The 17,426-nt window shown below is 45.0% G+C and overlaps 1 protein-coding gene across 2 annotated transcripts; it reads right to left on the reverse strand.

Moving 5' to 3' along the window:
• Positions 1 to 353: 353 nt before the first annotated feature.
• ACAT1 (acetyl-CoA acetyltransferase 1) lies at positions 354 to 17,218 on the reverse strand. 2 transcript variants are annotated; one of them, XM_066989827.1, is made up of 13 exons: positions 17,110 to 17,181; positions 16,646 to 16,678; positions 15,276 to 15,323; positions 11,814 to 11,931; positions 10,888 to 10,983; positions 9,198 to 9,298; positions 6,682 to 6,825; positions 4,650 to 4,800; positions 3,996 to 4,091; positions 3,231 to 3,344; positions 2,771 to 2,835; positions 2,039 to 2,196; positions 354 to 723 (listed from the first exon to the last, which is right to left on the reverse strand). In XM_066989827.1, exons 1-13 carry the CDS (start codon positions 17,164 to 17,166, stop codon positions 603 to 605), a joined length of 1,302 nt encoding a protein of 433 aa, XP_066845928.1. In that variant the 5' UTR covers positions 17,167 to 17,181; the 3' UTR covers positions 354 to 602. The 2 variants fall into 2 exon arrangements, with proteins under 2 accessions (XP_066845928.1, XP_066845929.1); XM_066989828.1 differs by lacking the exon at positions 16,646 to 16,678 and having other exon boundaries at positions 17,110 to 17,218.
• Between the last annotated feature and the right edge of the window lie 208 nt (positions 17,219 to 17,426).

Below are 17,426 nucleotides of genomic sequence, written 5' to 3' on the forward strand. Positions count from 1 at the left end.
AGAATAGATAAAAAAGTGTGGATGGAGGTCGATTTTTATTAATACGTAGCATTTAAACGCCACTGCTCATTTGCTACCTCTTCAAGCATCTAATAAAGAGGACTTCTTGATGAAATTAATGGCAAAATAAGAAAGCAGGTGTCTTAAACCCCAGCTGAAAGAACTGTGAAGTGTTTAAGTGTTTATCTCTTGTGAAAGCTGTGTGCTAAGCAGGCTTGAGTAATTAATAACTTTAAAATAGCAAATTGAGCAACCAGACTCTAAGAAGGTAGTTGCTCTACTAGCAGCACTGTATGACCTACCAAGAGAAGTCAGTTTCAGTGGCACTTGAGAAATAAGTGACAGGAGCACAGTTGACACAGACGTTCTTTATTGTCAGGTCTTGATACATCATCATGATTTCTCGTTTTTTTTTTACTTGTACTGTATAAAAACTTGCATTGAGTCAAAGTTACAAAAGCCCCCTTGTCTGTATCAGTGATGTTTTAGAAATTTTAGAACAGCCATTAAGGAATTCATCCTCTCAGAGAAGGGATGTAACAGGCGCTGCTCATCACTCACATCAGAGTGGTTAAGGCTTTGTTTCCAGCAGCTGCGTGGGCCTACAGCTTCTCAATCAGTATCGCAGAAGCGCCTCCTCCGCCATTGCAAATTCCCGCAAGCCCATACTGTCCTTGTTTCAAGGCGTGGGCCATGTGAACAACAATTCTTGCTCCAGACATGCTGATTAAAAGAAAGAATATGAACACCTTAGTTTGAAGAAAATTTGACTCATACAAGATCATTGACAGACTATGTAGTGCTGATTCACAGGAAAGGAACAAAACCAGGAACATAAAACCACCAAAAAGAACAAACAAACCTACATCTAAAAGCAGCGTGGGCTATTTTTCTTTAGCTACAGTATTAATGAGCAGAAAGATTTCTGTATGTGCACAAACAGAACCTCCATGTTTCTTCTGAAAAAGGAAGTCACCTCTAGCTGTACTGTATATTACAAAGCATCTCTGCAACTATCAAAGATCTTTCAAAGAAAGTAATATTGTCTCTACCACAAAAATATATATATAAATCTAATGATTCATTTCAGTTTCTTTGGTTACAACTTGCTGTAATGCAGTACAGTACACGCATCCAGCTCATGCCAAGTTAAGCCATTTAAATGCTGTCATCAGACTGTAGAAATCTTGTTTTAAGACAAAAAAAAAATCCTATTCCCTTATCAGAAGCAGCTGCTATTCCACAGGAGACGCCAGCATATCTTTACAGCTTATGCTGGCAAAGATCTAATCAAGGCAAACTTCTGAACCACGAAGTACTCCAACTGCTTCCAGCTGTACAGCCTGGTTCCTTCTCACCTACGTATAGCTAGTAGATTTGAAATGGATTTGTCCTCATAGACCTGGAGCTTGCAGCTCGATCACCCTTAAGGAGGACTAATGAGATATACTTAAGTCATGAGTAAATTCCAGCTGCTGGAGAACACAGCAGGGAATTCAGCCAGGTGAAGGAACTTCAGAGCAAACAGAAGCCCCAAGGACATCCCCCAGGCTTTGCATCCCCCATCTGCTGCATTCGGTGATGGAAAACGTTTGGATTCCCTACAGGGAACACTCTGACAAGACTAGGACTTTCACTTTGCTGATATAAGGAAATTCCAGTCCCTGTACCATACCCTTATGCTATTGTCATAAGTTTATCTGTACACTTCACTAGCTTAACTGGTTAATTATTACTGTTTATTTTCTCATGTTAGTGGTGACTTTTTTTAAAGCGTCTTAAATCTGGATAGCTGTGGTAACAAGTAAGCTTTTTATAAAAGGTGGTAACTACTTGTGAAGACAAAACTGTGATCATGCTCTTTTCAAAGTACCCTGACATCTAACACCTGAATTAATGCAAGTACACGTGTATGTGCTATTGAATTTCTATTACCCTTCCTACTTGCATTAAATTTGAGAATAAAATCGAGTATGTTAGCAGCATGCAGAAGGCAACGCCTCCATGCAGAACAAAAACCAATGCTTATTTTACATACCCTATTGGATGCCCGAGAGAGACAGCACCTCCATTAATGTTTACTTTTTGTGGATCAATGCCCAGCTTTTTAATGTTGGCCAGCACCACAACACTGAAGGCTTCATTGATTTCCCACATTGCAATGTCTTCTTTTTTCAGGCCCGTCTCACTTAGAATCTAGAAATGGTAATCAAAATAATTACTGCTGTGAAAAAATGAGGAAGCTAAAAGTACTTTATAGAACTAATTAGGTCTATTTTCAGATGGAAAAAGCAAAACTGGGGTACTGGGGCACAAGTTTAGTTTTTGCAATGGAAGAAATGGAGAGTATCCTATGACAGGAATACATTTTCCTCACAATTACACAAAGACCACTGCTACACGAAGTACACAAAGTGAGACAGTACTGCCATACAGCTGCCATCAGTTTCGTTCTGAACTAGTCTATACGCGTATAACCAAGTTTATTTTGCCTTTTAGCTACACCAGCTGCTTAATTTCAGAAGTGTAAACAACGCCAAAGTTAGTGAAAGCAGTAGAAAACAATATTCTTTTCCAAGAAAAATACAAAGTTTGTTACTTTAAAGACGTACATTCTAGCCTTGATCCTCTGAAAAACACGTATATTTTATATTTATGAAGGAATCATAATTTCAGTGGTAATTAGAGGAAGATACACCGAGGGCTGAGCCAACGATCCAGCACTGAGGAATTTTGCTGTCTTTCAGAAAACAAGCAGTTTTATTCCTACCTTGGGAACAGCATATGCAGGTGCAATAGGAAAATCAATAGGATCGACAGCAGCATCTGCAAAAGCTGTACAAAAAAAAAGTCAAAAAAGCTGTTTAAATACCTTTTATTTTTACCATATACGATTTTCATTTGTGCAAACAGCAAACCCAGCCAAGACAGAGTTCTGAATATAACGGTCCCTGAAAATAGATACACCTGAAGTTTAGTGCCTCAAGTGAGTCGCTTAGTAACGTTTTCAGATGTTTGATGTTATTGCACATAGAAAACTGTTTTTGACTAACAGCTTGCTGGTATGACACTTCAGATTTCAAGGACTGTATTAAGAAGATGCAGCCATATGCCTAAGGCCTCATCTTTTCTGTCCTGTGAAGGCTAACAGGACAAACAGGATTCTCAAAGTATAAATATGCTAGAAGGATATTTTCCAGTGCTGTAGTCAAAGATAAGAAAAATCTCACCTACTATCCGTGCCAGAGGTTTAACTTTCAGTCTCTTGGCTGCCTCTGTAGTCATCAGAACCAAAGCAGCTGCTCCGTCATTCAGAGTACTGGCGTTAGCAGCTGTAACCGTTCCTAGAAAAGGGAACGCGTTGTTTAAACACGGTGGAAAATGACACAGCCCAGGTACATCGCCCAGGCCCTTGGTAATAGCTACTGCACTGAGTTAACTAGCAATTTTTGGTTAGTATATATATATTTTTTTTTCAGATGAGTTTGATTAAACAAGTATAGTCCCATGTATTCATGAGCTTTACCTAAAGGGCAGTTCACATCATGCCTTCCACGCCAGCAGCATCGCCAGCGTTAACGCAGAATTCCAGCTCAGACGTGGCTGTGAGTGAACGCCGACTTCAGCCAGAAAGATTCATCCCCTACAGACTCGGGGAGGTAACAGGTAACCACGTAAAGGCACGCCAGCTCTCACCGAACCAAGAGGTTATACTTGGTAGTGACCAAGGTAATGCATTTCAATCTTTAATGTAAATGCACAGAACAGGTTTTCACTGCTCTGCAGGCTCTTGGACCATCTCTTTTCACTCAAGCCAGCTTATACTGTTGTGAAAACACGGCTCAGATTTCTTCTTAGGATATTTCCTTCACAGACATTTAAAAGTTAATGGTTCACTGTCAGTGCAGTCAAGCTCCTGTGAGCAGTACTCTTCACTCTAATAAAGAATCTGTGTACCTGGTAAACAATTAAGCAGTTGATTTAACAATATTTACCATTTTCTTTTTGGAAAACAGCTTTCAGCTTTGGAACTTTACTGAAATCCACACGTTTATATTCTTCATCTTCTGTCACTTCTGTATCTGGCTTTCCTGAAATTCAAATTCAGTTGAGTTTTTTGCAATACAGTCCATTTTTAACACATTCTTCAATTAAATGCTGCCTTATTTAAACAATTCATTTCAGCTGAAAAATGAAACTAATTTATGCATCTCAGAAGTGTGTTAATGAAAATGAAAAAAAATATTCCTCAATCCCATTCATTCATAGCAAATCCATTCATACTCCTTGATGGGTGAATGAAAGGGACAAAACATTTCTAAGGTAATTCACAGGGAAATTAAAACAGGTCATCAAGCTCTTCTAGCTAAATTCAATATACAGTCATCCAAAATATGAAAAAATTATGGTCTGTAGCATTAGAGAAAAAAATAAAATAAAAACAGATTACAGGCGATTGACTGCTGGTCACCAGAAAGTCTGCATAGCAGAAAATTCTTAGCTATTCTGAAGCAAAAGTACAGATACACATACACACGTAGGGGTTTGTATGTTCCTGAGATCTGCATATTTAAACAGCATCGTTTGTACTAATACAGACGTTACGGCTTTCAATGAGAAACAATCCACTTTATCACACCTTTCCGTACCTTTTTTTGAAACAATGACAGGAACTATTTCATTTTTGAGTATTCCCGAATCCCAGGCTGTTTTGCTCCTCGTGTAAGAGCCTATGGCATAAGTGTCTTGTTCCTCTCGTGAAATGGTGAACTTTTTCGCCGTATTCTCAGCACAGTTGCCCTTGGAAAAAATCAGACGCATTACATTTGGTACTTCTGGAGAGGTGAACTAGAAACTTAAGTGAAAAACCAGCAGATTTTCAGAATTGAACGTGGCTAGTATTTGGTGTTCATTTTTACTTTGCACAATCATGATCAACCAGAAGCTTCTGCCTTTGAAGTGTGAAGTTCAGATTTAGCACCTGTTTTCCGGATCCAGATTATCCAGCTGGGAATGAACATTCCTTACAAGGCTTTTGAGTAAATTAAAAAACTGCATGCAAAGCAAGTTTTAAAGTGCTTAGGCTGCCTTCTTCAGACTGAGGAACGCTGCTCAGCCACAGAGCAGTGCGTTTGCATCACCTTCCTAGCGTTTCCATGCCGCTGCTGGCTGGTCCATTCCAAAGGTTACAGGAATGGGTCAACACATAGGGCTCACTTAGCCGTTGGGATCCGATATCCTAAAGACTGTACAAATATATGCCTGTATACTTTCTGTCTAATAACCAGAATGAAATAATTAGAATGAAATAATCAAATCATATATAGATTAATCCATCAAAATTATACGATCATAATTTGTTACCAACACTGTCCCAATACCTGGCAACAAAATAAAAAAAAAAAAAAATAATAATAATAAAATAAAATACTCATTTAGTCAACCTGAAAGATTTATTCTGAATCAGGTTTTGTTCCACCTCTCATTTCTGCAGAAAACCCAGTGAGTCACTACAAAACCCTTTAGTACTGTTCCCCCAGTTCCTCAAGCAAGTTCACTTCTGCGCAGTTTACACACGTGAAGTGTTCACAGCACCAGCAACTTGGCCTATTGCCAGAACACGGACACGAGTGAGTTCCTAAAGCCATCGGATGGTCCCTCCTGTATATTCTCTCACAGACCATTAAGATTCTCCAAGCAACCCACAGCTGCTATAATAAAGACAAACGCTCCTGAAATAGTGTCCCAATCTATTAAAACTCTGTGTATTACAACAAGCTCCCAGAGGTTTCCCCCTGCTCACCAGGAACTAGCAATGCCAGTATTTGCATTCCTGTGAAAAATCCTCATGGTCAAAAACCGTTTTAGCTGAAATTGAAAGGTTTTCAACCAATAGCCTAAACAGTGTACATGGTACTGCAAAACGAATAAAGCAAAAGCAGTGAGGGCTGTATGAAGTATACACAGAACAGTTTATACACTGCAGAACATTCTTCATGAGATGTTTTCAGGAACAGTAGCAAGAACACTAACTTGGCAGTTAATAACACCCTACAATTGTGAATTATTAGAGGCAAAGGTCGGAAATGTTTGTACACTGAAAATAGTTACTCTCCTTTCGAAATGTTCTTTCCTGATGCTTGCTCTTCACTATCTTCACATCGGATTTTTTCCACGCCCATCCCAAGTTTGCAGCTGTTTGTCCAGTGTAAGTTACCCTGCTGATGAGCCAAGCGCATCAGCTGACTCCAACCTTCTAACAGGAGATACCAGGTATGTGCATTGGGGGAGGGAAAGCAAACATGAGAGCCCACCAAGCCGTAAAAAGCGGTTACCCTCTAAGGCGTCAAGTAACTTGACTGCCCTCACCTACACCGAGAGCAAAAGCAATCTATCAGTGGTAGAAACTGTAGGGTGGTTGGTTTGATTTTTTCAATCCCTGTTCTAAGCTATTCAGGCTTCAACGAGAGACAAACATTAACACAATTTTCTACTGTTCCGACCTTCTGTGTAGTCTCTCCATCACGGTTACTACAGGAAGCCTGGAAATGGAAAACATTTTCCTCCCTCAGTGTTCCCCATTTCTAGGTTTGCTAGATGAAGCAGCTTAATAATAAGCAACGTCTTCAAAGCAGCATGAGGTGTATGGCAGATAATTCAGAATTCTGCAGCAGTATTTACCATATGGATATGGTTATAGACATCTGTGAGTCCATCCTTTACTATCAGATCTTCCAGTTTCACTCCTCCGTACGGCGTTGCTCCTCTGCTCATTGTATAGGGAACATTAGACATGCTCTCCATTCCACCAGCAACCATTACGTCCTGCTCAAACAATACAAGTTCAAATTATTAATACGCACGACTTCTTCTGGGAACAAATACTAAGAAAAGCTTAAGAGTGGACACTTCATATTTCTGAGGAGTCTTAGAGAAAAAGGAATAAAAATCTTTATGCATTTCAAAAGCAAACAGCAGGGACAACAGCTGAAGAGAGCTAATCCGTGCTGACAGAGCAACTGGACTTTTACCTGGAATGTAATTTTGGAAAGCTGCAAGAGCCACGTTGGTCTCTTGCACTTTTACTCCAAAAGCTTCCAAGATCAGATTGTAAGTTTTACTTTAAACAGTTTCTTTTTCTTCTAAATTTCTCATTTTTGCTCTTCGTTAGCAGCTCCCTATGGAACAAGCAGCAGCCAGAATCTAAGAGACCAATTGAGACAGAAGTTCAGAAGTACCTGCAGTTTTACACAACGTTGTTACACCTCACTACCTGAAGAGAGGCGACTTAAGGTTTTTTTCATCTGAAAATGCCAGCGAAAAAAGGTGACTTTAATAAAGACCACCGAACTTGAATTAAGCTGAATCATCGTGGGTATTTATAAATTAGTTTCCTTTCCAAGCTGAGACAGAACAAACACAAACAGCTATGAGGGTCATACACGTATCTGTCGTTCATCAGGCTACAACCCGTAAAACCCCTGGCATCTCAGGGTGTGAAGAACAGACTCAGCTGTGATTTTTGAGATACAGATAATTGCAAGAAAAATGCAAAAAAACCCATAGCATTAGTTTCTGAGAGTTCAGTATTGCTGTTAATATAACTAGAAAAGGTATTTTACATGAGTTATAATTAGGTCTTGCAATTGAGCCTCAGAAAAATAATGGTTTGGTTCAGAACAGATTATAAACTCGATGCAGGAACAGCGGCATGGAGTAACAAAGAAAACAAAGGAGGCTGGAGACAAACTGGAAAGGCAGGGAAATCAGAAAGGCAGCGGAGGTACGGGAGCAGCAACAGACCAGAGGAATGGGAGTCGTGGGCATTTCGGCTCCATCACGTGAAAGACTTGGAGTTACTACAGTTGTTTGTACAACACTAAATGCGCGCTGACTCAAGCCTCTGGGATCTATCCCTGATTCCCACCACAGACACCTCGCAGTCTGCAGCCAGGAAAAACAACCAATCCCCAAAAAAAGGCATTATTTATAGCTCTGAGAGCCGCTAACTGGGCAGCGGGTCTGCTTTTGCTCGGGCTGGCAGCAGAGCAGGTGCGGCTAGCTCAGCTGGAAGCCCAGCTCCCGTCAGAGCGCACAGCCTGCATCTGTCAAACCAACCACATCCCTGACCGCTGCGATGAACTCGCAGGACGCAAGTTACTAAATCCAAATGTGGCTGTTTCCACAGCTGGACCTGATTCAAAGTGCAGTGGGAAGCCATCCAGCGAGTTCAGCAGGCACTGGGTGAAGCGCTGCTCTCTGCAATACAAGGCCAAAGCAGGACGTAGCTGCCCAGCTTAAAAAATAATGCTATTTTCACGTGGGGGACAATCTATATATAGGTAAGTATATTTCTCACTTATGAGCCATTTATTTTGTAAGCCAAAAATATATATTGAGCTGACAGTATCTGCACTTCAGAGAAAGGATGTTGCCAGATGCTTTAGGTATGGAATTAAAAGCGAAACCGAAATGTTTTTAATTCACGTTCACACTTTTGTATTATTCTTTGCTGCCTAGCACTTAGCAGCTTGCTGAAAACGGTGCATTGTCTCATCCTTCCATTCAAGGATAGAATTTTTCCTATTCATACAGAGAATCTTAGAATACAGTTGGCAGAGATGAGTAATTCCCCTCCAACAAGCTCTTCAATGAAAGTGCTATTCAGCAACAGTAGCTTCAGCTTCTTTGAAAGCAATAAAAAGCCTGAAACATCTTTAATGTACTTTGAAACAACACTGTTTTAATATGTACATTTAATTCATTTACACGGTAGAAGGATCTGAAAGGCAAAATGAAATCTCTTTCAACAAAACCTAAATTTAGGGGAAAAAAAAATCTTGAGTTTTCAAATCACAAAGCTTGAAACTCCCTAATTTTTTTTTTTGAAGGAATACGATAGGGAGAGGAGGAGAGGATGTAGATACCATAAACCAAAATCTACCCTACTTGCTCAGCTCTAAAAATAAATCTGACACCTCCCTAACCATAATACTTTTTTTTCCTGTTTTAAACCAAAACATATTTGAGTAACTACAAAATTAAGGTTGCATGACCTAAAAAAAACCCTCACTAATTAGTGTCATTATTGCAAGTCAAAACACAGTCCCAAATCAAGGACCCCAGCCATCAGCAGGATGGGATCTACAACATTAGTTGTGTGTTTTTTCCATAAAACAGCACTAAAATTCACATACCTGACTCCCACACATCAGGCTTTGTGCTGCCATCATGATTGATTTCATTCCTGAAGCACAGACCTTATTGACAGTTGTAGTAGGGGTGCAGATGGGCAGACCTAAGTCAAGTAAGTTACACAAACAGCTATTATTTAAGGGTAGACTACCACCGTGTTGGTGTTTCAACAAGATTACGTACGGGACTAATTTTTATCTAACCCCAGTGTCCAGTTAGCATTATTTGGCCTGCCAGGACAATTTATCTACCTTCACCCCTAATTACTGTCCTTCTTGGAGACTCCTGTCGCTTCTCTCCTTCAGACAACAGACTCAGGTGATAAGAGGAAGCAAGTGAGGATTCAGACAGCAGGAGATCAGAGAACAGACTCCAGAACTACTCCTCCTCCTCACAGCCCGACCCCTGACCCTAAGAAGCACACAAGACTGAAAAGCCATAAACAAGCTGTTGCCAGTTGCTAAATCCTACAAGACATTACCCCAGAAGTACAGGAACTCTCAACCTATGCCGTACCAAACAAGACCAAAGCTACTAGGTGTCACCAGCACAGTTATTGAGCCGTTACTACTGTTACTGAGTGTCCAGGACGATGGCTACGCATTCTCTTTTGTGCAGCTTGGCTTAGGAACACTGCATCGCTGCCTCTGTCCTACGGCTCCGCTACCAGCACGTCACCTCCATGCCGGCAATGAGATGGGGAAACTGGCCAGGGGAAAGGAAAGAGCCACATCCATCCCTTTGCCCCTGACGGCAGCAGTTCCTTCTCTTTCAGAGAAGTACAGGGACACAGCCAAGGAAGCACCCAGTTCTTCCTGGACCCATACATTTTTTTAGAATCATACTAAGGTACGGAAAGCCTGCCCTACAGCAAAAGGGAGAAGAAATTATCCCTGCACCCCAGCACCGTTTGTGCTGTGGTCGACATCACAGGGCAAATCCTTTCAGTCATGACTCCAGGCTCCTCAAGAAGAGGAGTGTAAGGACGTACCCCTATCTGCGGCTCACAGAAACTCACCGATGGTTTTAACCTTTAGTGGGTAAGGCAGTGATACGGATATCAGGATTTGGATATCAGGAAAATGACATCCAAATATTTCGATATATATCCTGATATATTATATATATCCTGATATTTGGATATCAGGAAGAGGTTCTTCACCAAGAGGGTTGTCACACACTGGAACAGGCTCCCCAGGGACGTAATCACGGCACCAAGCCTGTCAGAGTTTAAGAAGTGTTTGGACTGTGCTCTTAATCACATAGTCTGAATTTTTGGGTAGACCTGTGTGGTGCCAGGAGTTGGACTCAATGATCCTTGTGGGTCCCTTCCAACTTGGGATATTCTATGACCCTACGATTAACGATAAAGTCTGTCTCATGAAAGAGTCAAAGAGCAGCAACTATCATTAGCAAAAAGTGCTCTGGAAGTTTTCATTTTCTCCAGGTTCTGCAACCAGTGCAGCAATAACAGCCATTGTACATGTGAAAACTGATTCCTGAGCACAGGCACTTCAGGCTCACTTACACGGAGCCTTTCCCCCCACAGGAAGAGCAGCACATGCAGCCTGTCTTGCTGAAGGGCTGGGCAGCCACCCAGCCCTAGCTCAGAGCTCCAGCACCTCCAGCTGGTCAGCAGCTCTCTGCAAAAAGGTAAGACCACCTTTAACCCAGAGTCAGGACAACGCGTACCTGCGCCCAGGACTGCTTGTCTTGCTGGAGCTTGTCCTTGTCCAGCCTGCAAGACATTCCCCATGTACACTTCTTTCACTTCTTCCATGGGGATACCTATAAAACAAAACTCCTGATTTGAGATTCTTCTCACAAAAGCTGTGATTCCCTTTTATGAGCCTTCCCATTACAGTTTCCCATAGTAAAGGGACAAAGCACGCCACATCCAACCTGTGTGCTGAAAGCATTCCAGGTCTGGTGCCTTCCAGATCTGTATCCCCACGTTCATGGGACATGAGGAACTGGGGATCCCAGATCCACAAAGCTTTCTACCTACCAGAATTATGTCCAAAGAAACAGGTTCGTTGGTTTAACACCTGCAAGCCAAGCTAACAGCCAGCTGCCACCAGACAGAAGGGGCCTGCTCTCCCAGGGCTTCTCTTGCAACAGCCCTGGTGTAAAGTTCTTGTGATTTGCTGTTTCAAGAAGCCAAACCTGTAGAAAATTAACCCTCCTCTCCTCCAAGGTGACTTTTTGCCTGATTTAAAAGTCTACGAATAGGGTCACAGGGGTGTGAGACAAGTGTAAGTGCCCATGTAAAAAAATGGAGAGGGCAAGGACAGAGCCCTGGTTGTCAGCGACAAGAAGCTTAGGTGTGTCACAGAACCACAGCCAAACAACTAGCCTGTTCAGTGGGGTCTGGGTTAGCACGGTTATTTCTAAATCATATTCTGCTCTTAGAAGCAGCATTTAATTCAGACTGAAACAGGTTTGTTTAAATACCATTTGTGAATAAAGACATAGATGTGCTAGAAGAAAAAAAAAAAAAAAAAAAGAAAACGACACCAGAACCATTTGTTTAACAAGCGACTTAAAACCAAAAGACACAGACTGATAACATTCAGAGCTGTGAGATGTTTTCTCATGAAAAAAATATTTATATTTACCAGCTCTGTCAATTGCTCCTTTAATTGCAATGGAACCCAGTTTGGTGGCTGGCAGTGACGAGAGAGATCCTTGGAAAGAGCCCATCGGCGTCCTTGCAGCGCTCGCTATCACCACTTCCTAAGAGGATAAGCACGGAGTAAAAGTCAGAGCATCGTTACACGTGCACACGTACACCAAAGTTTTAAATTTGTTCCCTTTATTCATGTCCCAGCTCCCCTTTTATCCTGCAAGTAGCTCAGAGCACCAAAATTATCTTTATGAGTGCATGCAGCACGAGGAATAAACAAACACACACGAGGAACTGGGGATCTGGGCACAGCTGCAGGGATCTCGGTGGGAGGACAGCGATGGGGCAGGGTGGCTCTGATGGCTGGGGCGCTGCAGCGAGGGACGCAGGCTGGGAAGCTGAGGCGTGGGGCTGTCCTTTATACGAGAGGACAGCTGGAATGCACTGAGCTCTGCCCTGGGGTGGGGATACCTGAAAGAGTCCCAGGGCCCTGGAGGGAAGAGAGGCCCGAGAGGGGCCCAATATTCAAGGATCCCCTCCTCCCCGCTCAGTAGAGACGCTTCCCAACACAAAGGAAGTCGGGCAAGAACACTAGGAGGCCTGCATGGATGAACAAGGAGCTCCTGGGCAAGCTCCAACAGAAAAAGGAGGCCCACAGAGAGTGGCAGCAAGGACAGACAGCCTGGGAGGGACACAGAGACGCTGAGCATGCAGGGATCAGGCTAGGAAAGCGAAAGCCCAAACGGAAACAAACCTGGCCACGGGCATCAAAGACAAGAAGGACTTCTAAGTACGTCAGTGACAAAAGGAAAACCAGGGAATGGGGCAGGGGACCTGGCTATAGAAACAGAAAAGGCTGAGGTACGGAGTGCCTCCTTCACCTCAGTCTGCGAGCAAGACCAGCCTTCAGGAACCCAGGCTGCAAGGCCGGAGCAAGGAAGATGCCCCTGTGGTGGAACAGAATCGGGTGAGGGAACACCCGAGCAAACTGGCCATGTGTGGGTTCTTAGGACCTGGCGGGACGCACCCACAAGCGCTGAGCGAGCTGGCAGGTGTCACTGTAAGGCCACTCCCAACCTTTGGGCAGTCACAGCAACTGGGAGAGGTGCCCAAGGACGGGAGGAAAGCAAGCATCACTCCCATCTTCAAGGAGGCCCCAGGAGCTACAGGCCAGTAGCTTCAGCTGGACACCTGGGAAGCAGCTAACCCTGGAAACCATTTCCGGGCACACGAATGACAAAAATTATCAGGGGGAGGCAGCACAGATTCCTCAAGTGGGAGTCATCCTTAGCCAGCCTGATGAACCTTTACAATGAAGTGCCCAGCCTGATGGATGAGGGGAGCAGGGGATATCGTCTACCTGAACTTCAGGGAGCCCTTGGACACTGTCCCCAATAAGATCCCCACAGACAAATCAGGAGCGTATGGGCTGAACAGCGAGGTGGCTCAAAAACGGGCAGAGCAGCCAGGCCCAGAGAGCTGTGACCAGCAGCACAAAGTGTACCTGGAGGCCAGTAACCAGTGGAGATCCCCAGGGGTCAGAGCTGGGTGTGATCCTGCTTAACCCCTTTACTAACGAGCTGGATGACGGGCAGGGCGCACCCTCAGCACATCTGCAGATGGCACAAAGCTGGGGATGGCTGACACAGCAGAGGGCCACGTGCCATCCACAGGGACCCCAACAGGCGGAGAAATGGGCAGACAGGACCCCGTGGAGTTCAGTGAGGAGAAGCGCAGGGCCCTGGCCCTGAGGAGGAACAAGCCCAGGCACTGGGACATGCTAGGGGCCACCCAGCTGGAGAGCAGCTCTGCAGAAAAGGACCTGGGGGTCCTGGTGGACACCAGCTTGAACCTGAGGCAACAATGTGCCCTTGCTGCTAAGAAGGCTGAGGACAACCTGGGCTGCATCAGGCAAAGTGTTGCCAGCAGGTCAAGGGAGGTGATCCTTCCCTTCTCCTCAGCACTGGTGGGGCCACGCCAGCAGTGCTGGGTCCAGTTCTGGGCTCCCCAGTACCAGAGGGACCTGGGCATACTGGAGAGAGCCCAAGGCAGGGCCACCAGGATGATGAAGGCACTGGAGCATCTCTGCTGTGAGGAGAGGCTGGGAGAGCTGGGGCTGCTCAGCCTGGAGAAGAGGAGGCTCAGGGGGATCTCATCCGTGTCCCTCAATCCCTGAAGGGAGGGCGCAGAGAGGCCGGAGCCAGGCTCTGCTCAGTGGTGCCCAGTGCCAGGACAGGAGGCCATGGGCACAGCCGGGCACCCAGGAGGCTCCCTCTGAGCACCAGGCAGCACTTCTGTGCTGGGCGGGTGACGGAGCCCTGGCACAGGCTGCCCAGAGAGGCTGTGGGGTCTCCTCCTTGGAGATCCTCAGAAGTCACCTGGAAATTGCCCTGGGAAACACGCTCTAGGTGACCCTGCTTAAGCAACCTCCATCTGGTCATCTCCTCAAACCCACTGCACTGATGCATGAAGGTGTCCTACCATATGTCAGGGAATTTAACGCTAGTGTACTGACAGGGTCTGTACATCACAGACAGTATTGTCATAAACTGGAGCTTCCCTCCCCTGATTCCAGCCGCTACAGTTATATGAACATTAACTCCATGCTTAGTGAAGTAACACCTTGGGCCTTGGAAGAGTAAGAATCCTACCAGGGTTTGCTAAAACTCCATCAGATTAAAGATCTGCTTATGTGTAAACAGTGGTTAAAGACATGGTACGACATTCAACTCTGTACTTAGTAGTCTCTTGAAACAGATTTGTTTTATTTTGCCTCTTGGCTTTAATGTTACATCAGCATGACTACCTGCTAACCCTGTGAGAGCAGCACGATGACCTGGCACCACAAAGATGCACGTTTCTGATCTCTGGTTACCCTGGACAGCTACTGATAAGAATCATCAAAAACTCCAACTGTGCTGGTTTAAATGGAAGTCCGACCAAACCTCACAGGGTCCCACCTCGACTTCTTTATTCAGGGACAAGCAAAGAAACAAAACACTAGAAAATATTTAAACCAGAAAAAAAGGACAAGTTATATTTGGACTGTTTCTGTATCTCCTTCTTTGGAGCCATGACTGACTGAAGTGATAATAATGTTAATTGTTAATGTATTAATCACATTACAACAGCAAAGGAGGGGGAACAGCATACAAATCATTTCAAAGAGCATCATCTGTATTGGCATCATCCGTATTCTCCAATAAATGGTAGAAAGCTGCATTAAATTTAAGTTACTTGATGCAATTCTAACCAGTTCTGTCCCATGCTAACAGTCAGCAAAGCAAAAAAAAATGGGAAATCTGACCTTTATTCTAATTTTTGCAGTAACATGACTTGGGCAACAGACACATTGTCAACAACGCAGGTTTCTTGTGATAACGTTCTGAACTTCAGAGGTTAAGAAGCAGATTTAACAGTGATTTATTGCGCTCAGACGGCACTTTATACTTACATTTAAAGTACGTTGTGATGCATAGCCACGGCTTGTATACTTCAAAGCCTGAAAAATAAAGTCCTCAGAATTCCATATCAACTAAGCAACGTATCAACATTTCAGTAATGTACCATTTCCAAATATTTTTTTTTGCAAAAAATAGTCTAAGAAGCACAGACTACTAAAATACAAAAATCATAAAATGCCTTTTTTAATATGTCGTCTAGTACAAAGTCTCACCATAACATCTGTGATGAAAATATCTCCTGAAAAAATAATCAGATACTCTTTTAAAAACAAAAAGCATTTTATTTTTGCCAAATCTGTTATAGAATCATTATGGTTGTAAAAGCCCTCCAAGATCATCTGGTCCAGCCATCCCCCTACCACCAATGTCACCCACTAAACCACGTCCCTAAGCACCACGTCCAACCTTTCCTTGAACACCCCCAGGGACGGTGACTCCACCACCTCCCTGGGCAACCCGTCCCAGTGCCTAACTATGTACGCTTACAAACAGTCTGACAACCAGAGAGCTACCTATCTTGAGAAGCATTAGTCTGTCTACAGCAACAGTCTGTCTGCTTCTCTTGACTTGGGTTCGTTCCTTGCTTTCACTAACTTCTCTGCTTTTTAAATGGTGGCAGGTTACACCTACAGCATCATTTCATTGGCATTTCATGTGCAAAAGTGGGAATAACAAGTTCAGAATGCTACAAGAGATGCCAATGAAACCAAGGAAAAGACAGAAACCACACCTGAACAGGCTAATCCACCGGCAAGGAGCTCCACGTAAGCAGCAGTGCAATAGGCAGAGATACACCTGCAGGTGTTACTGCAAACGTTAGCGTTTACCTTCCAACAGAAACCAGCAGTTTAGAACACAGAGTTCAAGCCATTTACTCAGACAAAGTTCCAGCACACTGAAGACATTCTGACCGCTGGATGAGAGCTGAATGATTACTAATTAAAAGTAAAAGCCACCCCCGGACGCCACAAAGGCACCATCCATCTTACGAGTCAAACAACGCCTGCTGGTACTGCACTGACAGCTCAAAGCACTGCATGTTTCTCTTGACATCTGACAAACTTCAACTAACAAAACACATTTTTCCGATTGTTTTTACATTATTCCCCCCCCCCCCCCCCCCCCCCCCCCAGCTCAGGCTGGGGTTTCCAACACAGAGTTTTGAACGAAATTTCTCTCAAAGTGACCTACATCTGCACCGGGCAAGGGCTGTAAAGGCTTCGTTAGCACCAAACCCCACAGCACCAAAGCCACACGTGCTTACAGGATCTCTCCTGGATCACCCCCCGGCTAGATCACCGTGTGTGCTCACAGGATCTCTCCTGCATTGCCCCCACACGGGATCACCGTGCGTGCTTACCACATCACGCCCGGCTCTCGCCTTTGCGGCACACTGGAAAGAAAGGAGACAACGCTGCAGCCGCCTCCTGCTAGCCGCGGCCATGCTCCGTGCCAACGACAGACTTTTATTTAAAAAAAAAAAAAAAAGACTTTCCGGGCGGGTGGGGAGCAGCCTCCCAGCTCCTCTCCTCACAGCGCCTCTCCAAGCGCGGCCACACCCGGCTGCCTCCCCTACCCCTACGCCTACGCCTACCTCACCTCCTCCTTCCTTCCCTCCTCCTCCTCCCTCTTCTCCTCCTCTTTCTCCTTCTCCTCCTCCTCTTTCTCCTCCTCCTCTTTCTCCTCCTCCTCCTCCTTAGACACAGCCATGACCTTGGGTGAGCCCCCGGGGCCGCACGGCGGTGCCAGGGCCGTGACAGGATGGGGCCGAGCAGCGCCCCCCCCCCCCCCACCTCACGCCGCCCCCCCCGCCCCGCGCCTCACCCGCAGCAGCCCGGCCACCGCCGCGCGCCGCCGGCCCAGCCCCGCTGCGCCCGCCATTTTGCCGCCGGCCCCGTCACCTTCACGGACAGCACCGCCCCGATCCCCTCCCGGCTCCCCATTGGTCTGCGCGGCGGAGGCGGGACCGGGATCGGCCCTGCTATTGGCTGGGCTCGGTGTCATGTCAGCCCTGCCCTCGCCCCGCCTCAGGGGGCTGAGGGGCCCCATCAGTCGTTGGAGCGCTGGTGGGGTCTTCTGTGAAGCAAATAACTGTATGCATGGTTTGTCCCTATAAGGCACTGATTTTGTGGGGACCTGGC

This window comes from Anser cygnoides, chromosome 1 (genome assembly GCF_040182565.1).
Source record: "Anser cygnoides isolate HZ-2024a breed goose chromosome 1, Taihu_goose_T2T_genome, whole genome shotgun sequence".
Classification (NCBI taxonomy): domain Eukaryota; kingdom Metazoa; phylum Chordata; class Aves; order Anseriformes; family Anatidae; genus Anser; species Anser cygnoides.